At 36.7% G+C, this 24839-nt stretch overlaps 1 protein-coding gene and 1 long non-coding RNA gene across 3 annotated transcripts in view; one reads left to right on the forward strand and one right to left on the reverse strand.

The window, feature by feature from the left end:
• Positions 1 to 10496, forward strand: part of SLC38A11 (solute carrier family 38 member 11) — a 57664-nt gene extending 47168 nt beyond the window's left edge. Inside the window, exon 11 of one of the 2 annotated variants that reach the window (XM_060621283.3) lies at positions 8620 to 10496. In XM_060621283.3, coding sequence (XP_060477266.1) covers positions 8620 to 8913 — 294 coding nt within the window. In that variant the 3' untranslated portion in view covers positions 8914 to 10496. The remainder of the gene's footprint in view (positions 1 to 8619) is intronic. The other variant, XM_060621282.3, reaches the window with a different exon arrangement.
• A 1123-nt stretch (positions 10497 to 11619) lies between these two features.
• Positions 11620 to 24839, reverse strand: part of LOC132670856 (uncharacterized) — a 74242-nt gene continuing 61022 nt past the window's right edge. Inside the window, exon 6 of the long non-coding RNA XR_009606932.3 lies at positions 11620 to 16176. This is a non-coding gene — a long non-coding RNA (uncharacterized LOC132670856). The remainder of the gene's footprint in view (positions 16177 to 24839) is intronic.

Genomic DNA, 24839 nt, shown 5'->3' on the forward strand with positions numbered 1-24839 from the left:
CCCTTGTTAAGTAAGAGTAGGTCTAGAGAGATTCATTAAATATGTGTGAATGAAGAGTTATACCCCACATTCACTTACCACAGCCCAAGTTCTTTTTCTATAACATATTTTTTTTCCTTCTCTAGACCTTTCCCTTGTAATCTGTATTGCCATCTCCCAAATCTAGGTGCTTGTGATACCACATCTGAATTAATACTGGTTTTTTGCTTCAACTAGCACATATTTAAGTTCTGCTTCCAGTGTATCATAATAATGCTTAAAAATGTCTACTTTCCTACCAGAGCAGGCATAAATTCTGTTGCCTCTATAATCTGATGCCGTGCCTTCTGTGGGAAGTTATTTACCATTTACTTCCCCAAATCTACCCTTAGCTCTAGTCAATCTTATTTTGGGCCTCTGAGTAAGCCATATTAATTCTTTCTTTCATCCTTTGGCTTATATATATTCTTTCCTATAATTATTATTTTCCTTTCATTTCCATCCAAATCTCACAAAGATTTAAGATCTAGTGCAACTTCTAATTCACGTATTTGTTGATCAAATATATATTATTCCTATATAATTGAAATACAGTGATGGGAGGAAATCAGAAAGGATCCATGCTTTCACGGAACATACAGTCTCACAATTAAACATGAAAAATTCAACTACTATATAAGTCATGAAGAAGAGAAATGCAAGTAGATGGATTCCCAGAAAACATTTATAAGAAAAGATTGACAGGATTTGGTGTCAAAGAGGGATAGAGGGACACATCAAGAATGACTCCTTGGTTCTACTTTGTGGAGCTGGGACAATGATGCCACCTGATGTGAAGTGAATCGAAATGGATCTACCACTTTAGAGTCATTAATCTTCCTCTTCTACAATCCTTATGGAATTTCTGCTCAGAATCCCACCACTTGGCATTTATTAATTATGCACCACAAGGAGGGCGGACTTTTACAGATGGAATCCCAAGTCATTATTTACTCACTCTATTGAGAGTTGAGGGATAGATGAAGGCATTATTGTCTGTGCAAGACACTGTTCCCTCCAAATGCCATTTGGATTTGAAGTTCCAGACAAAAGCAGTGGAGAATTCAGTTAGTAATACACTACTAGGGATGTTCTTATAGCAGAATATATGAAAAGTGAGGAGTAGACAGCTTCTCAAAACCACAGGATCCTGGGGAATGATCTATCCCACCATCAGTGGAAAGAAAGCTCATAGGAGAGATACACAAATATTAAAGGTAACTTTCACCTACTTCCCAATTTTGCATAAACCAAAGACTATTAGGTTCATTCAAAATCATTTTATGTTCCAACCTTGATCTATGATCTATGTAAGTGGATGACTACTACCTTAATGCACTAACTTGATTTGTGTATTGTTATCATGTATCGTGTGTTGTTTAAACTGTCTGTAAGCTTGCCTTCCCTACCAGAGAGTAAGTTCTTTGAAGACAAGAATGATACTTAGCTATTTCATCCATCCTCCACAGTATATGGCATAGTACTAAGAACACAGTGCTCAAATTACTGCATGGGCTATTGCCCCTTGGGATCACAGATCAGGAACTATTTCTACAATTGTTCCTGAACATAAGGGGTATTCATCAGCATAGCACCAGGATACTAAGTGTTACCAAAAAATGATGGTATTGACAGTGACATTAATCTTTCATCTGTGCTGAGGATATGATCAACATAATGATCCCCAGGTCTGTTATTTCTTACTTTGTTAGATGTCTCATTTGAATTCATATTTGGTTGTGTGTGGGCTTTTTTAATATTGTAGGATTTTGGTATGAAAAATATGTTTATCAACTGCCTGATCACTTAGTACATGTTGATAGCCTAACTGTTCCCTTTAAGTTAAGCAAGCCTATACACATTACTGATTTTTTAGGAATGATCTATTTTTGTAAATTTCACCATAACCTTCTGTTAATTGCTTATCTCCATGATACTTGCACAATAAAATTGTAAGCACTTAATTAAAGAGTACCTATTGTCCTTATGTTGAAAATTATTTGCAGTTAAGGCAGAATTCTAGTATTGTAGAATAATCAGAGAAGAATATTGGGTGAATGTCTATTATAAGGTCAATATCTGAGCTGTTTTTAGAAAACGTTTTACAGATTTAAAGCATGATTCTAGATCTTTAGCTTTTTAAAAACCTGGACATATAGTTATTCATAAAAAGACAATTAAAGAAGAGTGCTAAGTTGTCTGTTATGATGTACTAACCCAAGACAATTACACTAGTTTTAAAGAAATGAACCCACAACTATATGGTCAATTAATCTTTGACAAATCAGGAAAGAATATCCAATGGGAAAAAGACAGTCTCTTCAACCAATGCGGTTGGGAAAACTGGACAGCAACATGCAGAAGAATGAAACTGGACCACTTTCTTACACCAAACAAAAATATAAGTTCATATTGGATTAAAGACCTAAATGTGAGAGTTGAAACCATAAAAATCCTAGAGGAGAAAACAGGTAGTAACCTATTTGATATTTCCCATAGCAACTTCTTTCTAAATATGTCTCCTGAGGCAAGGGAAACAAAAGCAAAAATAAACTGTTGGGACTACGTCAAAATAAAATGCTTCTGCACAGCGAAGGGAACAATCAACGGAACTATAAGGCAGCCTACAGAATGGGAGAAGATATTTGCAAATGGCATATCTGATAAAGGGTTCATATCCAACATATATAAAGAACTTACAAAACTCAACACCCCAAAAAATGAATAATACTATTAAAAAACGGGCAGAAGACATATAAATGATGGCCAACAGACACCTGAAAAGATGCTCATCACACATCATCAGGAAAATACAAATCAAAACTACAAGGAGATACCACCTCACACCTGTCAGAATGGCTAAAATTAACAACACAGGAAACAGCAGGTGTTGGCGAGAATGTGGAGAAAGGGTAACCCTCTTGCACTGTTGGTGGAAACTGGTGCAGCCTCTCTAGAAAATAATATGGAGGTTCCTCAAAACATAAAAAATACAACTACCCTATGATCCAGCAATTACACTACTAGGTATTTACCTAAAGAATATAAAAACACTAATTCAAAGGGATTCATGCACCCCAATGTTTATAGCAGCATTACCTACAATAGCCAAATTATGGAAACAGCCCAAGTGTCCATCGACTGATGAATGGATAAAGAAGATGTGATATGCATATACGATGGAGTATTATGTATCCATAAAAAAGAATGAAATCTTGCCATTAGCAATGACATGGATGCAGCTAGAGAATAGAATGCTAAGTGAAATAAGTCAGAGAAAGACAAATACCATCTGATTTCACTCATGTGGAATTTAAGAAACAGAACAAGCAAAGAGGAAAAAAGAGGGAGACAAACCAAGAAACAGACTTAACTATAGAGGACACACTGATGGTCACCATAGGGGAGGCGGGCAGGGAATTGGGTTAAATAGGTTATGGAGATTAAGGAGGGCACTTACTGTAATGATCACCTGTGATGTATGGAAGTGTTGAATCACTATATTGTATACGTGAAACTAATATCACACTCTGTTAACTAACTGAAATTTAAATAAAAATTTTAAAAAAGGAAAGCTGAGATGGGCAAAAAAAAAAAATAAAGCATTTTGTGAGAATGTAATAAAATTGAGGATCTCCATTCTTTTGTAGATCACCTGAGCATATGTTTTTTCAATCGACAGAAGTCTTTTGGCATGCAGAACATGTGCAGGTCTTGACTCAACTCCCTTCTGTGTGGACATTTGTCATGTTTAATAGAGCCAGATGAGGTGTTATTTCTCTCAATAACTAATGTAGGCTGGACCATGCAACACTTTGGAAGTACCTCAAGTATGCTGTGTTCCACTTCCGAATGACAGTGTGAGCTAATATGTACTGATTATTTACTCCGTACAAAGTGTTTTGCATGCATTATCTTCCTTGATCTGTATTAGTTTTACAGATGAAGAAACTGAGGCACAGAGTGATTAAATAGAGTAATTAAATAGTTCAGGGGTGCCTGGATGGCTCAGTCGGTTAGGCATCTGACTTTGGCTCAGGTCATGATCTCACAGTCCGTGAGTTCGAGCCCTGCATCAGGATCTGTGCCGACAGCTTGGAGCCTGGAGCCTGCTTCAGATTCTGTGTCTCCCTCTCTCTCTCTGCCCCTCCTCTGCTCATGCTCTGTCTCTCTCTCTCTCTCTCTGTCAAAAAATAAACATGAAAAAAAAATTTTTTAATAGTTCACACTAGTTGTAAGTGCAGAATCTAAATGTGAACACAGGCTTTCAGACTGTAGTCCACATTTTTTTAAAAAACTTCCTTTAAATTACGTAAAATCAGTAAGTTCATTTCTCTGTCCACTTTTTTTTTAATTTTTTAAAAAAAATTTAAATGTTTATTTATATTTGAGAGAGAGACACACAGAGTATGAGCAGGGGAAGGGCAGAGAGAGAGGGAGAGACAGAATCTGAAGCAGGCTCTGGGCTCTGTGCTGACAGCTCAGAGCCCGATGCGGGGCTCGAACCCACTATTTGTGAGATCATGACCTGAGCCGAAGTCAGACGCTCAACCGACTGAGCCACCCAGGCACCCCACTCTATCCATTTTTTAAGTTAAAAATCGATGCACTGAATTTACCTATAAGTGAGGTTAAGTGTAATCCATAATATATATATATGGTTAGACTTTAATAATGGGTTAAAATAAATACCAGATGAAATAAAATGGGACTGAAAGTTTTCATCTAAATTGATGTTTCACTAATATCTTTTATCTTAGTTAATAATTGTACTTTAAGAATTCTACTGTGGCTTCTGAATCATCACTAAGTAATGATCTTCACTGATGAGATAATGTAATAGAATCAAACCTTCGGTTTGCAAATTTAGGGAAATGCTGTTACTGTAACTAAAACAATAGAGGATAAATTATTTGGGGGTATATTAGTTATTTAATAAAAAGCAAAACCCTATTTAGAGCTTAGCTTCCCTTTTATTACATTGTTTTTATGGCAGTAGACAATAATGACGTATTTTCCAAAGGAAATGCACCCTCAATTTTAAAGGATTCATTTTAGAAGCAAATAAAATAAATGTAAGTCCCATTCTTGGTAATAAAAATCCAGCTTCTTGGCACTGATGTTGCTATTAGAGAAAAGAGGTATCTGCAGTAATTGGGCCCTATGGGTTTCTACTTGCAGCAGTACAAAGAGAAAAGATGAAGCAGCTGGGGCCTGTGGCCAGAGTAACCAGCCCAACAAGCATTGTGTACAGCTTAAAGTAGAAGGAAGCAAGCAAGCCAATTACCCAGTGAGAGCGAACGAGGAGAGATACAGTCATCAGGGTGAGCAAGGCATAGTTGGAGCTGCCAAAGACCTCCTGAGCTAGAGAGAATTTCTCTTTAAGGTATAGGAATCCATTTCATGAGTCCAAATTGATTATGAAGTAGAAATTCAGAAGACGTACAAGCATTCTTTTGTTTAGTTTTCAGCTTTCTTGCATCATTTGAGAGGTTTCTGTTCTGGTAGGAAAATTTAGATACTTTTCCAATTTGAATTGCCAGTGAAAATCATCAACACCTTCTGTCATTTCCTTTAGCAAACTCCAGAATGCCCTGGAGTGAGCTGTGTCATTATCAAAGGATAGTGCTGCCCTGCCTTTATAAATAAGGCTGTATTTTATTGTCCCTTGAAGAGAGACAGACAGAATCCCAAGCAGGCTCTGCACTATCAGCGCAGAGCCCAACATGGGGCTCAAACTCACTAACCGTGAGATCACAACCCGAGTCAAAATCAAGAGTCGGACACTTAACCAACTGAGCCATCTAGGTGCCTCTTATTCTCCCTTAACGAACAGTTATGATATTTACATCCTGTCAAGCAGTTCCAAAAATTATTCCAAAGCCAGTGGTGTATATCTCACACAAGGCTATATTAAATAGATCAAAGAAGCTGGACGAATTTACAGGGAATAGAGCAGATGGAACCACTCTGTAATTCTACTGATGGTCTTGGGTCCTAACAACAACCTCTAGCAAGACTGAGCTTTCAAATATTAAGAAAGTAACTTATCTAGACAAGATACCCAACTGGACTTCTTCCAGTACAAACATCAGCTATATAGTTTTCCCACTAATTGCTACTTTCTCAACTCTTAAGAATTATAACATAAACAGAACACCCATTGCTTTGGACTGCCCAGCAAGTTAGGTTTGGAAGAGTCCCAAAATGCTGACTGATGACAGCTTCTTAGCAGCAGCTGGTGGCGGTTTTCATCCTGATAGTACTCTCAACACTCTGAAGTTCCAGATGAATTGGCATTCCCCGTTTGTTCCTGTAAAGAGAGACTCTGTACATATACACATCCCCATACCCACATACATATATTTATATCTTAATTACTTTTTCATTGTTTTCAATTTTTTTTCAAAGAAACCAAAGGGTAATAATTATCATAAACAGTATTTTTCATAACTGGGTTCTACAGTATTTTTCATAACTTAAAAACATTGTCAGTTTCAAGTGTTATGATACAGCCTAAGGAATCCATAATTCATTCAATTCTTGCCAAATGAAAACTAATTCTTTATATCTGTGTACCTTGGTAGGTACTTATTTTTATGCAGGTTCTATGAATGACAAAATTACAATGTCCTTATATTTTGTATTAGAATACAATGTGGGGTGGCGGGGGGGGGCGGGTGGCGCCTGGGTGGCTCAGTTGGTTATGCATCCAACTCTTGCTTTCGGCTCAGGTCATGATCTCATGGTTTGTGAGATCGAGCCCTGCCTTGGGCTCTGTGCTGAGTGTGGAACCTGCTTGGGATTCTCTCTCTCCCTCTCCCTTTGCCCCTCCACAGCTCATGTTCAGTCTCTCTCTCTCTCCCTCCGAATAAATATATAAACATTAGAAAAGAAAAAGAATACAATTTGGCACTCTTTTCTCATTCTTTATCTCTGACTGTAGACGTATTTTCCATGAAGTGTGGTCCCTCTTAATCTCCAAATTTTTAGATACTGCCTGAATAGTCTCATTTCATTTCTCTGCACTTCTATTTTTGAAAAAAATTTAAAAAAAGTTATAGTTTTGGATCATAGTCATAATATTTCTGGTATGAGGATAGTACTTAGTATAATACTAATTTTAGTAAATGATAATATTGAGAAAATATTTCTTCTAAAACTGTTTTAAGGTTTAATCTGTTTTTACATCATCCAGCTTCAAAATCAGTTTTCTGTGATTTTTCCCTGGGGAAAATCTGCTAAAATCATGTATCAAACCATAGGTGATAGGTGTATAGGGTTTCATTATACTATTCTTTCTACTTTTCTGTGTATTTACAAATTTCCATTATAACTGTTTCAAATATAGCAAAACATATTTTAAGGAAAGCTTTTAATTCTAAACCAATATCATATTTGCTATTTAGTGTGCTTTTAAAAGTTGTGTTTTATGGCTTAACAGAATGTCATTTGTGGTGCGCCTGGGTGGCTCAGTCAGTTAGGCATCTGACTTCAGCTCAGGTCATGATCTCATGGTTTGTGGGTTCAAGCCCCACCTGGGGCTCTGTGCTAACAGCTCAGAGCCTGGAGCCTGCTTCGGATTCTGTGTCTCCCTCTCTCTCTGCCCCTCCCACGCTCATGTTCTGTCTCTCTCAAAAATAAATAAATGTTTAAAAAAAATTTAAAGAGAGTATCATTTGTTGTGTAATTATATTTGTTATATCTTAGTAATATGTGTTATATTTTGTTTACTATATAATTCACATTTAGTATAATTTAAAAACTCTGTATTGCCTAAAATGCATTAAATTTTAACATTATTTCATGTGTTAGTGTCTAGTGCATATTTAGCCTCAAGGGGAAAGTATCTTTTCTTTTAAGTCAATAACTCTTGGTATTTTTATAATAGACAACACTACTGCCCATAATTTTCAATCTGACATGCCCCCTCAGGTTGGACTTACCCATAAGCTAATGTGGGGGAGGGTGAATGAGTCATAGTCATTTAGTTCTGTCAATTTTCTAGAGTAATTAACGTGTTTGGTTTTACTTGAAAGAGAATTTAGAAATGTTATTTCATGTTAAGTGCCCTCGGGTGATAGTTATCTTTTTTTATTCCAAGGGGCACCTACTTTCATACACAATGAAAAAAGAGGAAAGATAATATCCCCTACACACTTCCCAATAGTCCCCTCTTGTACACAAATGACAAATAGACCTCTCATATTTGAACAGCATAGTAAGTACTCAGTAATTTGAGATAATGAGTATAAGGAAATATGATGTGACTGAAAACATGGGATGTTTCAAGAGTTTGCCAGAAATTGACCTTGCCATCTGCTTTATTTTCTAAATTATTATTTTCTGATCATGTTTTTCTTAGTCTGATATACTATTATGTTATTTTACTATTCTCATTTGTAAACACATTATCAGAAAGGGGAAAACCTATTCCTAAGTCTCCCTTGGATTATTTTTCTTTCCTTTGTTTGATTCAACTAAACCTATTAAACTTTTAATATGTACAATGACAAATATATTTTGTAAATGTTTTTTTAAACCTGTCCAAGGAATGCTCCGTTCAGTAACATATTGTTATTTCTTGTTTTCAATATGCAGGGTGTGCTCTGTGCAGCTCCACTAATTTTTATCATTCCATCAGCATGCTATCTGAAACTCTCTGAAGAACCGAGGACACACTCAGATAAGATTATGGCCTGTGTCATGCTTCCTGTCGGTGCTGTGGTGATGGTTGTTGGGTTCGTCATGGCCATCACAAATCCTCAAGATTGCACCCACGGGCAGGAAATGTTCTACTGCTTTCCTGACAATTTCTCCCTCACAAACATCTCAGGTTCTCATTTTCAACTGACAACACAACCTTCCATTTTAAATATCAGTATCTTTCAATGAGTTGACTACTTTAAAAAGTATGTATGTTTTCATAGACTTCTAAACTGTAACATTCACACGTTTTTAGTCTGTGTACTACAAAATTATCATTTTGGCATTTATCAAGATTTGGTTTTCTTTAGTCTTTAGACCAATATAAAAGATAAAGAAGAAAAGAAAATTGTATTTTATTATTTTATTTTAAACAAAATAAAAAATTTTTTAATGACTCTGCTGCACTAATCTTAATTGCAGGAGGAAAAGTGAAGGCCTTGGCACTTGCTGCCATCCTCTCAAAGCATCATTCTTGTATTTGATAGGGGAGCCAACATATTGCATTCCAAAATAAGTAGAAGATTGTGGGTTGGAACTTTGCATACATATCCTTTACAAGAAAAAATCGTTGTGTGTTTTAAAGTTTACGGAATCGAAGAGAAAGGAAAGTGAAAACTACTGAAGGGAACAGATATCCCAAGAGCAAAGTGAACGTTTCCATTATAATTTCAACAGCATCCCTTGTTTAGAAGGGAGTGAATCCCTGGAGAAGTGAGTAAAGTTCTTCCTGTGTTAAGAAGCATGAATAATAGACTGTATAGAGCAAGATGTGTGAGGAATAAACATTACCTCTCAAGTTTGGATCCTGTGGGAATACAATGGTAGTGCCATTAAATAGATTATAAAACGGGGCGGGGGGGAATCCACAAGTTTCTCTGAGGCACAAGCCCAAGAGATGGGTTATGTGTCAGCTTTGGACCCATTGATTTCAAGCACTGGTGAGAGTATACAACTGGAAGCTGAAATCGGAGACTAGACCCTTGCAAGAAGAATCGGGGCTACGGAAGAGGTTTTCTTACTCCTCAGTGATCCTCAGGGAGATTCTCAAGAGTGCTTGTTGACTGGATTTTCCTGAATAGACACTGAAATGGAGTTTGGCATGCAGGGTATTTATTAAGGATCATCACTAACAGAAGAGAGGAGGAATGCAGCATCAGGAGGGCAAGATGGAACTGTAGCACAGGCCAACAAAGCCTCCGCCAAGTCCATGGGGAAACTGGAGCATCTGTGGCCCTTCAAGACTTGCCCCTGTTCAGGTGAAATAGCCAAGTTGTAACACCACTGCCTCCATCGGTCCTTGAATGTGGGCACTCGTGGAGGACGAGCCCGTGGACTGGGAAGCTCTTGGCAGCTGAACAAACCCTACAGGAACTGAGAGTTGGGTGCTGTCTTTTGGTGGCTGGGGCACCACATGCTTCCTTGTAGGGGAACTGGTAGGCACAGCTGTGTCCTCCACAGCTGCCCTCAGTTTTTAATGAGGATTTTAAAATATCTTTTCATGAGGATTTCATATCTTCAAATCTATGGCAATCTTTTAAAAGTAGTCAAACAAAATTTGGCCACCCTACACCAAATCGCCCCAAATTTTATTTCTCACTTTTTAATTTGTATTTCAAGTTGACAATACATGGCACTTTATTAACCATTGCCAAACAGAAAATACCACAAGCAGTGTTAATACACGATGTGTTTGTACAAATCTCAGTCACAAAACAAAAAATAACAAAACACAAAACAAAAACCCACAGGAAGTATATAACGGATAGTTTCACAGTAGTTTGAATAAAGAGGTGAGAGCTGAGTCATCATGTGATTCAGACTAAGACCTGTGGATAGCAAAGAAAGCTGTACTTTAGGCAAAACCATGCTCAGGCTTGGAGTATGATTTTTGCTTCAATAAAACATTATCCATGCCCCTCAATTAGTTTAAATGCTATGGGCTGTATAGCTTTTCTGTAGTTGACTTGTAGATTTGTTTTTCATAGTTGTTTAAGAATCATAAGGTTAAGTGGTATGTGCCTATTTTTAGATTGATACATGTTTTGGTAAAAAAATAAAATACTTTGATTCCATACTGAGGGAATATAAAAAATTTTTACAACAGTCTATCTCTGCATTACTCAAGACTGAGAAACACTGACCTACATAGTTATTAGATAAAGTCAGAAGAGATGAGATTCCAAGAGTGTACAAAGAGAAACACATCAAGGATAATGTAATTTAGCACTTAACCATCTATTATCTTGTTGTTTGGGTATTGCTTCAGATACCAAAAGTTAAATTAACCTTGATTCTTCAAGTAGGTTACAAAAAAAACCAAAAACAAAACACCCTCCTGGTAGGAACTGAGTATCGCATTAATGCCTAATCAATACTTTTTCTGTTTTTTTTGTTTTGTTTTGTTTTTGTTTTATTTTTGTTCCTAATCAAATGTAGAACAAAACTGCCCTGATCCCAGTTATAGCTACATCTTTCTTTTTTTTTTAATGTTTTTTTTTCCATTTATTTTTGAGAGAGAGACAGAGACAGAGGATGAGCAGGGGAGGCCAGAGGGAGACGGAGAAACAGAATCTGAAGCAGGCTCCAGGCTCTGAGCTATCAGCACAGAGCCCGACGCCGGGCTTGAACTTGTGAACCGTGAGATCATAACCTGAGCCAAAATCGGCCCCTTAACCATCTGAGCCACCCAGGCGCCCCACTACGTCTTTCAAATTATGATAGAATAAATCTTTGAAACACATCTATTTTTTATTGCAATTATTTTTTGCAATTATTATATTGCAATATATATATGCAATATATTATATTGCAATTATAAATTTATTTATTTGCAATTATTTATTGCAATTACTTTTTATTGCAAATATTCTATTTGCGAGAATACTTGTTTCTTCAGTTTGCTACCATGCAAAACTTTGAGAACTTACCCCCTTCTATTTTCTACCTCAATTTAATGAGAGATTTCTACTTAAACTCATTCCCTCCTTGCAACTTGTTGCCCCTAATACAGCAACTTGAGGACTTTAAACCAATTTCTCAGGTTATCACTATAATTGGAAGTATAAAGTGTTTCTTCATTTAAGAAATAAAGGGAATAGTATATTGACACACTAATGTAAACATCTAGTAATACGTTTCCTTTAAGAGTACAGATTGGATGGCACCTGTGTAATTTGTGAATTGGGTCCTTGTCCATGTTACAATTTATAATAGGATCTTTCATCTCAAGCTGACTTGAACCATCTTCAAGTATCAGCAGGGAGACCTCCTTGCCTCTATCTCCAATGGTGTCAAGCTGTAATGGTTGACTCTTGTCTTTCCTAAAAGGACCCTGAAATCCAGGTTATACAACTAAGAAAATCCCCACTAGTCCTCTGCTGAAGACATACTGCTTACATCAGTTTAATTAAAGATTAATTTATTGGACAGAAGCGGTCCTCTTTCTGGTGTATCTGCTGCCATCTTCTCAGGAAAGCAGTATTAGTCTGGTTTGGGTTCAGTTTTGTTTTGTTTTGTTTTTTGTTTTGTTTTGTTTTTTAGCTGAGCTGGCCACTGACAGGTAACCCAAGAGTGGCTCAAGCATGGGCCAGCCAGTGATCTTGGGGTGGGATGCTCATAAATACTAACTGTGGTAAGGGCAATAATTAGCTACACCAATCAGATAAGCTTCTTTAGGAATTTATACTTATTCTGAAAAGTGTATAAAGAATTCGCCCTGATGACAGAGCAAACATGCAGAATGGATGAGAGACACCATGAGTTAGGGAACCACATAGACTGGGACAGAGAAACGAGCATATTCTCTGGAACAGTGGTTCTCAAACTTTAACATGTGTCTGAATCCCTTGGAGGACTAATTGAAACACAGATTGCTGGGACCCACCTTCAGAGTTTCTGGTTCAATGCTCTGGGGTGAGGCCTGAGAATGTGCATTTCTGAAAAGTTCCCAGGTGGTGCTGCTGCTGTTGGTTCAAAGATCACATTTGAATATTGTTGGAGGTTGGACATAAGAGAGATGCTAGATGGTACCATCTGTTTAGAGGCTGGGCAAAATACAAGCAAGAAGTAGAAATGCTGTGCTGGAGCTCAGGGAGAAAACTGAGGCTAGAGACAGAGGGAGGAAAGCTACTGGCACATATTAAACGTCCTTATCCTTTGTTTCTTTGAAAAATCATTTAGAGAAGCTTACAGAGGGAAGAGGAGAAACCAAGACTGTAAGATTAGTGAAGAGTAATGACAAGAGAGGGGAGGAGAGTTAACAACAAAGAAGAAAACAGATTACGGTCTAAAGTCAACACAGCTGCAGTGGTTAAGCTGAAAGCCTGGTGTGGAGCCTACAGGCATTCAGAGAAGGTTGCCTGAGCTTCATAGGAAGAAAAGAAGGAAGGAAATATTCCAGTTCCTTGAAAGTACACCAAGTTTTCCTAGGACTAAACTCTCAGTGGAATGTCTTACTTGGAAAATTACATAGGGAACACAAGTATAACTGGGCTGGACTCATAACATCATGCAGATAAAGAATTCCTGTAGTAGTGTTGTATAGGACACTTCTAATAATCATTCCACTAATGTTTGCTCATCCACAATAAAGATTATCGGTAAATTTAGTTTTGGAGTTTTTATTATATTATTCATTTATAAAAATATGCTAAGTGCTCTATGAAAACATACACACACACACGCACACAGATTTAGTCTGTCCATTTCTAACTTCCACCTGATTCTGGATTCTGATCCTTATCAACTCACACTAGACTAATGCCACAGCCTCTTACATAAGTATTTGCCTGTGGTTTCTTTTCCATTCAAGGTGATCACTCTGAGAATCATCGTATTAAACTGACATTATTACACTGATGTTTAATAACACCACTTGCTCAAAATCTTTCCATGGAACTCTTGTGGTTATAGAATAAAGTACAAACTCCAAACTCCAGCCTGTATTCAAAACTTTCATAATATGGCCTCAACATGGCATTCTGGTCTTTTGTTCCATGAACCACAGGAAGGGACTCTTTAGTCTAACATAACTAACACATTCCTTTACACTAAAATTGATCTTTGCCACTTTTGCCCCTAAATTCTTGGCATTCTCTCACCTGAATATTCAACCCCTCCCTCTCATCAAAATTTTATCAATTCTTTGATCTTCTCCCTGTTCTATACCTGACAACTTTAGCTGCAAATCAGTTCTTCCTCCTTTGGAATTCTGTGATTCTTATACTTATGTTGCATGAGGAAAGCTCCTCTCTCTGTCTAGCCAGACTGAAAGCTAGTTGAGGACCAACAGTGTGCTTTAAAGCTTGTTTTTATTCTTCATATCTCATGGCAAGGAGACTTGAATATAGTAAACACAAGTATTTGAAGTGAGATTGATGGCGTAAAAGGGAAAATGGTTAATTATACCATACGTATTATTTTATTGAATTTTTTCCGGCTATAATGATTGTCATATAAAGTAAAGTAGCATTTTAATGTGATGTAGTCATTCATCTACCAAGCTGGTTTAAATAATTGAGTTGGGTTTCTTGTTTTGCTTTATTATGCACAGAACCTACAGAGAAATTATTTGGGATAGTCATAAAAGGACTCTTCAAGTAAATACCAATCAGCACATCTTTTCACTCGTTTTTGACAGCTAACTAAACATTTACTTGTATCTTTCTTAATTATAAGCTCTTTAAGACCTAAGACCATGTCACATTTAGTTTTCTTTTTTTGCCAGTGTATGCTCATTTTTTACTCATGCCTGATAAATATTTAATGATTTGAATTTATCTAATTTATACATATCTACTTCCATTTTATAACCCATCAAGAAAACTTACATTAACCCCTTTATTTAATATTATTCCTAAATTTAATATTTAATATTATTCCTCATGGTGTCTCTCATCCATTCTGCATGTTTGCTGTGTCATCAGGGCAACAACAACTAAGTGTCAAAACTTTAAACCAAATATGTTTATGATTTAGGTACAATTATCACCTTGCCTAATCTCAGCAAATAGCTCAGTAATTGTATAGAGCACTGAAAACAAGAGGTGGTTTAGGAACACAGACAAAATTTAAGAACACTTTGGGCAACTATCAGTTTGAGTTTTAAGTTTGAAAGGCTTTGGAAATGTTTATATCCAAGACAGTGGCAGCTGTGTATTTATCATTTTTAAATTTTGTTTTGCCAGAGGACAAGGCCAATTCCAGAAAAACAAACCCAGCCCAGGCTTCTCAGAGTCAGGTCCCATTGTAAAACAACATTGTTCTTTAATCTTTACGTTCTGAAGGAGAAAAGAATAAAGCATACACACACACACACACACACACACACACACACAGCAAAGAAAAATTACTTTATCCCAGAACAGCAGTCTTTGGAGGACTTCTGACTTTTCTTACACAAGTTTGCATTCTTGTGAAGTCTTAAAGAGAATTTTCCAAGTTACAACTTTTAACTATTGTTCCTCCTTGTACAAAATGTAGATAAGCTGGAAGTTGAGTAATATGACCTTGGGTTTTATGTGCTCTGTGTCTCAGTGCATTTTAGAATGAATTTAGATTTATTTAAAAAGTTGTAAGAATAGACAAGGGAAGGAAATTACCTTTAAACGTTTGGAAAAATAGGGCTTAGAAAACCCTGGGTTTTATAGAAGGGGCTGCTTGATTGGATAAACACAATGGGAGAGGCTCTTTATTCTAGAAGACAATCTGACCTTTTAAAGCAGACATTTCCTTATGTATACGTACCCTGTGATTTATATTCTGAATTGCATTTCTGGTGACTTTGCTCTCCATAAAAAGAGAAGCCCAGAAGACTTCTGCCTTGCATAAAATTCAAATGTGGGTTCATGGCTTTAAATAGGAGCTGTCTATCCAAATGGGTAACAGAAGGTTGACCACTATGGTTTCCCGACAAAGTTAACCCACATGGCTTAAAGTTGTTCCCCCTGAAGGCCTCTACTTCGTGTCTTCAGCCATTGTAATTTTTCACCTCAACACCAGTACTATTCTCCAAACAACAGCTGTGTGTCTGCCCACTTCCTTTACACTCTGGATAAATCTGGCCTTTCAGAATTACATTAGAGCAGGCCTAGCAGTAGTGGGTGGATAATCATCTGCTTTATAAATGAGGAAAATCTGAAAAGTCTCTCTATTCATTTTCTCAAATATCTTCTATGAAATGATACCAAGGCATCTGACATATTGTTGATGGCTTTTCAGTGTTTAGAACAGAGTCATTCCTTAACACTGGGGATAAGTGAAAGGATCCAGAATAACAATTAGGAAGAGTAGCTCTAAACTTTAAGGGTAGCTCATGAGAATGCTGCCCTCCACACTTCTCTCCACCTCCCTAAATTCCAGCAGAACTTCAGATTTTTCCCAAATGCCTCCTCTTCTGAAAAGTCTTCCCAGTCTTCTCCAGCAGACCATAGCTTTTCTTCTTCTGCAAAACTAAGGGTATATATCTGATGGTTAATAGAAGGAACAATCCAGTGTAAATTAGAACTTTCTAATAATTAAGAGTTCACTAATGTTGGCATGGGCTACTCTGGGACTTGGTGAGCCTTCTGTGACTGAGACAACTTGGAGGCTGGAAAAACAATTGCCTGTAATGTCACAGGGGCAGTTCACTGCTGAATAAAAACTGAACTTGATGATCTTCTCGTCAAGGTGTCCTCTAATGCTGAGCCTCTAGGTACTGCCTTGTGTTCTCTGATGAAATAAAATACAGAGCTGTTCTTGAAATTTTTCATTATTTATTTTTGCAACTTGCTTAATTTTTTTCTAGATAAGTATTAAACAGATTAAGAGTGGCAATCTTTTGATTCCTTTTCAGTGCTTAGACCACCTTGTACAAAATAATTGTTAAAAAAGAAACTTACGAATTGAACCATGAGAGCTAGTTTTGAAGGGAGGACAACCTGGAGACAATAAACCAGATATGGAGCAGCACCTAAGCACCACATTTCTAGGGATCAGGTCCCACTGAAGGATGGGAGCTCACAGGAAGTTAGAGCAATTCGTCAGCAACTTCACTTATTCTACCATTAGGTCAATGTAGAGATTATTGCTGCCATTGCTGACCAGCATGCAAAAACCGTTCTCATTCTCTTCCTTCTTGTCACCATTCCCGATTTTCCACTTACAAGAAAGATATTTGCAGGAAACACTACACAGAATGCTTAATAATTGTGGCAAATAGATCCATAAGTTCTTTAATTGTCCCCCTTTGATTGGAGGAAGTTCCATAAAAGCAGAATAGAACCCAATCACAGACAAGATAAACACAAATGTATTAAGCCCATAACGGGGTTCACAGATGTGCAGTATCTACTGTTGATTAAGAACTAGGAGGTGGTTATACTGCTTTGCCCTGAGAAGTATGGTTTATGGATCAGCAGCATGGGCATTACATGGGAGCTCTTTAGAAACACAGCATTTCAGGCTCCACTTCAAACTGACTGAAGCAGCATCTGCATTGTAACAGCCCAAGGTTGTTCATGTCCAAGTTTGAGAAGCACTAATGTACCAGGCCTTGTCTTTTGGGAGGGGGGCTCATCAGAATCCACTAGGAAAATTAGTTAAAGAGAAAAACAACCCCTGGAGAATCTGTTATGCCCAAACAAGGGCTTCCATTACTCACGAGAATTGTGGTAACACATTTCTTGGGGTTTGGGGAGGAAAAGTGACTGTAAATCATGATCCGTGGCTATAACACTAAAGCCCATTTCTGTGTATTGTGTTTTCTCCCAGTCATGCAATCAAAAATGAGGTTTTTTTCCCAACACTGTCTAAGATTGAAACAAACTAGTCATACCTTTTCTTTAGATAAAAATTGCAATTTCTTTTTAACTATGATAAAAACAATATTACAAATGAAAAATTTTAAAGCATCCTGTTGACTTCTAGCTTGTGTGTAAAAAGCCCTAATGAATAAGTCAGAAAGTTTCTACCATGGGAATGTGCTTTGAATTTATGGTCATATCTGGGAGGTAGAGAGCAGAAAGGATTACCACTGCATTAAATATTTAAAGCCTGAACATAGCAATTATATTTAAATGCATGGAGAGGATAACTTAAGAGATAAATGTATGAAAGTCACCAAAAATATTCCTTATGTCACTTCTAGATTAAATGTTTGATTAAACAAAATATTCACTATCTTAAGACACATTCTCCAATGAAGAACAGCTTAAAATACATTTTTCCTTAATAAAGATGAATCTGTATTTACTTTAACATTTTTTTAACATTTTTAACGTTTTTATTTTTGAGAGAGAGAGAGACTGAGCGCGAGCAGGGGAGGGGCAAAGAGCGAGGGAGACACAGAATCCAAAGAAGGCTCCAGGCTCTGAGCTGTTAGCACAGAACCCGATGTGGGGCTTGAACTCATGAACCACGAGATCATGACCTGAGACAAAGTCAGATGCTTAACCGACTGCGTCACCCAGGCACCCCACTTTGTTAACATTGAAAACTTAAGGAGGGGCACCTCGGTGGCCCAGTTGGTTAGTTGGCTGACTCTTGATTTCAGCTCACAGTTCATGGGATCTCACAGTTCATGGGATCAAGCCTGTGTCTGGCTCTGTGCTGACAGCATGGAGCCTGCTTAGGATGCTCTCTTTGCCTCTCTCTCTGCCCCTCCCTCACTAGTGCAGGAGTGCTCTCTCTCTTTTTCTTAAAATAAATTAAATAAATAAATAAATAATGAAAAAAAGTATGCTCTATTTTGAAGCAAACAATAACTGAGTAATATAATTTAATTTAAATTCAGGGAGGGTCTGGTATTCAGAGAATGGAGAATATTTCTCATTCTAATTGCAAGAACTCTTGACTACAAGGGTGTGCCACAGAAAGCCCTTATCTAAGTGGCAGCCACCTGGGTTTCCTCAGTCATCAGCGTGAGAAGGCAGGAAGTCTGGGTCCAAAGTTAGAAGGATGAATCTCAACTTTGTCCTTATTCATGTAAGAAAGTGATTTAACCTTTTTTTTTTTTTTTTTAAATAGGCCTCACACCCAGCGCAGAGCCCAATGCTGGGCTTGAACTCACATCCCTGATATCAAGATCTGAGCTAAGATCAAGAGTCAGATGCTTAACCAACTGAGTCACCTGGGTACTACAATTTAACCTTTTTGACCCTCACTTTTCTTATCTATAAAATGAAGAAATCATTATATAGTAGGTTTAATTTAATTTTAATCATTATTTTACCAAACAAGTTTTTCATTCTATATAGCCAAATATTTTGTTTTTAAGGTTTTTCAATAGTTTACATAAAAGTCATTCTTCAGCTCAAGAAAGGTAATACTTTACAAAAATAATCTTCTAGATTTGAATTATAATATGCTCATCTTTTAAAGTATTTTTGTTACAAAATTATAAAGCGCACATTGTAAATAAAAATATTTTGGTTTTGCTAACATTTTGTTATATTATCGTTAATATTTGGTTTATTACCTTTCAGTCATTTTCTATGTAGATTGTGTCCAAAACTGGAACAATGCTTTTGTGACATAATAAGAAATATATATTTGGTCTCTGCCTCCAGTTCCTGACACAGAGCTCCTAAAACACTCATATTTTCTTTGAAGTGATAGAGGTGCTATGAGCATCTTTTGTTCTAATATTTGGTCTTTAGCCCAGATTCCTGGTCCAAAGGCTTTTAGACCCTTGGAATATCTGGGGTGATAAGAGACTTCATATGCTAATGAATGATGGGGTAGCTAGTGGTTCCTAGATAGCTTTGGGGGACTCTTCCCCCAAATAGTTGTCAGTTCACCTGCAACTATTGTTGTAGGAGGGTTGTTCACCAGAAAGACCAAGGCCTAAGTAGAAGGTTGAACCTCTGGGGAGGGGAAATAGGCTGGATTTAATCACCAATGGCCAATGATTTAATCAATTATTCCTAAGTTATGGAACTTCCATAGAAACTCTAAACAACAAGATTCAAAGTGCTCCCTGGCTTGGCTAAACATGCCTGGAGAGGGTGTGGAAGCTCTGTGCTGTCCACCATCCTGAATACCTTGCCTATGCATCTCTTCCATTTGGCTGTTCCTGAGTTCTATCTTTCGTAATAAACCATTATTAGTGAGTAAACTGTTCCTGACATCTGTGAGCTATTCTAGCAAGTTATCTAATCTGAGGAGGGGATTATGGGAACCCCTGATCTATAACTGGTCAGTTAGCAATATGAGAGCTCTGGACGTGTGACTGGCATCTGAAGCGGGGGCAGTGTGTGGGGACTGAGCCCTTAATTTGGGAGATCTGATGCCATCTCCAGGTAGATAGTGTCAGGATTGAATTGAATTGTAGCACATCCAGCAGGCATCAGAGAATTGGTCGGGGGAGGGGAGGACGGGGGGGAAACCTCACACGTTTGGTGACAGGGAAGTTTTGATGTCAGAGAAATAGGCTTTCCTTTATAAAGTTTGGTGTCGAATTTTTTTATATGTAATATTATGAGCATTTTCACTTGAGATTAAAAGTTTTCATGGTAGATAGATTTTTAACTGCTGCATAATATTCCGCTTTATATATGTTCCATAATAATTCTCCTGTTGGTCTGTTTTTAAGATATTTCTCATTTTTATCATAAATAACATCAATGAACATTCTTAATGTGACTATTTATGCCATATTTCATTACATTCTTATGATAAATGCCTAGGAATAGAATTAAAAAATGGAAGAGCATAAACACATTTAAGGCACCTGTTTGTTACCACAAATCTAACACCTACATGAGCTATACTAATTCAAAATTTCACAAGTTTTTGTGAAGGTCTATTTACCACACATTAACACTGAATATTACTCTTTAAACAAACTAGCCATCAGAGACTAGCTCTTTTAGTTTTAAATGTTTATTTATTTTTGAGAGACAGAGAGAGGGAGAGAGAGCAAGAGGGGCAGAGAGAGATGGGGACAGAGGATCTGAAGCAGGCTCTATGCAGACAGCACAGGCTCCAACTCACAAACCAAGAGACCATGACCTGAGCCAAGCTGGACACTTAACAGACTGAGCCACCCAGTGCCAGAGAGGAGCTCTTCTAAATGACTTTAGAACACAGTATTTTGACTGTACATCCCTAGAAAGATGTACTTTACAAAGATGTACTTTACAGACCAAAAATATTTTTTAGCCCTACATGTTTATATAATCCTATTGATTATATTTGTGGCAGCTATGGGCATTGTTATTCCAAGGTTACTACGTGGATATTGTGACTCCAGACAAGTAAGCAGTTATAACGACATTCATAAGAATCAGGATTTTGGACATTATATCAATAACATTTTGTAAAATTCCTGTGGTCCTAAAATTGAATTAAAAATATATGCCTCAATTTGAAAGTATTTTATCTTAAAAGAATTTAAAACTTATTTCCTGGCTCTGTCCATTGTAAAGACCTAGAAGTAATGACCAATACATAACATATTGAGCACAGCAATATAAAACTGTAGTCTCCATATACCATTCCCACTAAAAGGAATAAGGGCTCCTTGGAAAAATTTCTCAATGCAGAAGTGGAACATAAATGTGCAAGCTACGAATGGAGCATGATTTGATAACAGAAAACAAAGTAACAGAACCTTCAAAAGAACTTGGAAGTCAACTTGAAGAGGTTTGTTTTTTTTTTTTCCTTTGGTCAAAGATGGGACAACATGAGCATCAATCAGGATAATAATAGGAGTGGTTTAAAATAAAAGAAAGGATAAGAAACATATGATTCTCTCAATAGATGCAGAAAAAGCATCTGACAAAATACAGCACGTTTTGTTGATAAAAATCCTCAAAAAAGTAGGGGTAGAGGGAACATACCTCAACATTATAAAGGCCATATACGAAAGACCCACAGCTAATATCCTTCTTAATGGGGAAAAACTGAGAGCTTTCCCTCTACAGTCAGGAATGTCCATTCTCACCATTGTTATTTAACATAGTACTAAAAGTCCTAGCCTCAGCATTCAGACGAAAGAAAGAAAGAAAGAAAGAAAGAAAGAAAGAAAAGAAAAGAGAAAAGAAAATGAAAGGAAAGAAGAGAAAAGGAAAGAAAAGAAAGGAAAGGAAAGGCATCCAAATCAGCAAGGAAGAAATCAAACTTTCACTATTCTCAGATGACATTATACTCTATGTAGAAAACCTGAAAGGCTCCACCAAAATATTTCTAGAACTGATAACAGGAATTCAACAAAGTCATAGGATACAAAATCAATGTACAGAATTCTGTTGCATTTCTGTACAGCAATAATGAAGCAGCAGAAAGAGAAATCAAGGAATTGATTGATCCATTTTACAATTGCAACAAAACTATAAGATGCCTATGAATAAACCTAACTAAAGAGGTGAAAGAGCTGTACTCTAAAAACTATAGAACACTTATGAAAAAAATTGAAGAGGGCACAAAGAAATGGGAAAACATTCCATGCTCATAGTCTGAAAGGACAAATATTGTTAAAATGTCTATACTACTCAAAGCAATCTACACATTTAAATGCAATCTCTATCAAAACACCAACAGCATTTTTCACAGAGCTAGAACAAACAATTGAAAATTTGTATAGGACCACAAAAGACCCCAAATAGTCAAAGCAATCTTGAAAAAGAAAAGCAAAGCTGGAGGCATCACAATTCCAGATTTCAAGTGAGATTACAAAGCTGTAGTCATAAAAACAGTATGGTGCTGGCACAAAAACAGAAATATAGATTAATGAAACAGAATTGAAAACCAAGAAATGGACCCACAACTATGTCATCAACTAATTTTTGATGAATCAGGAAAGAATACCCACTGGAAAAAAGTTTCTTCAACAAATGGTATTGGGAAAACTGGACAGTAACATGCAGAAGAATGAAACTGGACCACTTTTTTTATACCATACACAAAAATAAATTCAAAATGGATGAAAGACCTAAATGTGAGGCAGAAAACCACCAAAATCCTGGAGGAGAAAACAGGCAGCAACCTCTTTGACCGTGGCCATAGCAACTTCATCCTAGACACATTGCCTTAGGCAGGAGAAACATAAGCAAAAATGAATTATTGGGACTTCATAAAGATAAAAATCTTCTTCGCAGCAAAGGAAACAATCAACAAAATTAAAAGGCAAACTACAGAATGGGAGAAGATATTTGCAAATGACATATCTGATAAATGGTTAGCATCCAAAATCTATAAAGAACTTATCAAATGCAACACCCCCAAACCCCAAGTAATCCAGTTAAAAAATGAGAAGACATGAACAGGCATTTTTCCAAAGAAGACAATCAGATGGCTAACAGACACAGGAAAAGATGCTCAACATCACTCATCATCAAGGAAACACAAATCAAAACTACAATGTGATACCACCTCACACCTGTCTGAATGGCTAAAATTAATAACACAGAAAACAACAGATATTTGCAAGGATGTGGAGAAAGGGGAACTCTCTTGCACTGTTGATGGAAACTCATGCAGCCACTATGGAAAACAGTATGGAGGTTCCTCAAAAAGTTAAAAACTTTTTAACTTTAAGAACTACCCAAGATCCAGCAACTGTACCACTAGGTATTTACCCAAAATACTGGATACAAAAATACTGACTCGAAGGGACACATGCACCACAATGTTTATAGCAGCATTATTGACAACAGCCAAATTAGGGAAAGAGCCCAAGTGTCCACTGACTGATGAATAAAGAAGATGCGGTATGTATGTGTGTCTGTGTGTGTATATTATATATATGGAATATTACTCAGCCATAAAAAAGAATGAAATCCTGCTATTTGCAATGACGTGGATGGAGTTAGAGTGTATTATGCTAAGCAAAGTCAGTCAGAGAAAGACAAATACCATATGATTTCACTCATGTGAAATTTAATAAACAAAACCGATGAACATAGGGGAAGAGAGAGAAAGAAAAAGAGGGAAGGCAAACCATAACAGCCTCTTAACTATAGAAAACAAACTAAGGGTTGTTGGAGGCAGAGGTGGGCAGGGCAATGGGTTAAATGGGTGATGGGTATTAAGAAGGGCACATACGATGAGCGCTGGGTGTTATATGTAAGTGATGAATCACTGAATTCTACTCCTGAAACCAATATTACACTATATGTTAACTAACTAGAATTTAAATAAAAACTTGAAACAAACAAAAATATTAAAAAAATAAATAAATAAGTAATTAAATAAATCCTGTTTGTGTTCAATAAAAAAACACACAAAAACTCATTTATCATCTTTGGAGTACTGGAAAGAATGAATGTATTATTTGATAACTAATAAGCAAGGAGGAAATCGAGTACTTTTGTAGTCTTTCCTTTACAACCTGTATTACTGGATAACCAAAGAATCGGTGGGAGAAAGTTTCTCTTTATTACAGTATTTCAAATAATAAATGAAAAGGGAATGATCTAATTAAAATATCACCATTTTATGACCTCTAATTAATGAATAAATGCAAGCAGTGATCATCAATAGTGCTAACATTACAAAAAGAGATAACCTGATATTGTTGATCAGCAATGGAAAACCACAGTCCCACCTACCTAGTGGTCAAAAAATAAAAAATAAAAATATAAGTGAACCTGAATTATCAAGCCTCTAAATCTAACTTCTAATTTTTAGAAAAGAAAAAGACAGAGAAACCTATTAAATGATATCATTGGAATGCAACTGGCAACATTCAGACTATGGAAAATTCTACAGAGCAAAGGACTTAGTTTCTTCAACAAACTGTAAAAATGAAAACCCCAGGGAGAGAAGGAGGGAATGAAAGGGAGGAGGAGGAAAGACAGAGAAGAAAACTGATTAACAGAATCTGAAGATTCTTCAGTTTGTAATGTACTTCTTTTTTTACAGATACACACTGAAGTATTTATGCGTGAAATAATATCTGAGATTTGCTTTCAAAATAATCTGTCAGGTAAAATTGGAAGTAGATGCAGGTATAAGTGAAACAAGATTGTCCAAATGTGACAATTTTTGTATAAATGGGTGATGGTGACATGGGCCTTTATTATCCTAATCTCTCCTTTTGTATGTGTTTGACATTGTCCACAATGAAAATATCTTAAAAATGGGGCACCTGGGTGGCTCAGTCAGTCGAACACCTGACTTTGGCTCAGGTC

Source organism: Panthera onca, chromosome C1 (assembly GCF_046562875.1).
Source record: "Panthera onca isolate mPanOnc1 chromosome C1, mPanOnc1 haplotype 2, whole genome shotgun sequence".
In the NCBI taxonomy this organism is placed as follows: domain Eukaryota; kingdom Metazoa; phylum Chordata; class Mammalia; order Carnivora; family Felidae; genus Panthera; species Panthera onca.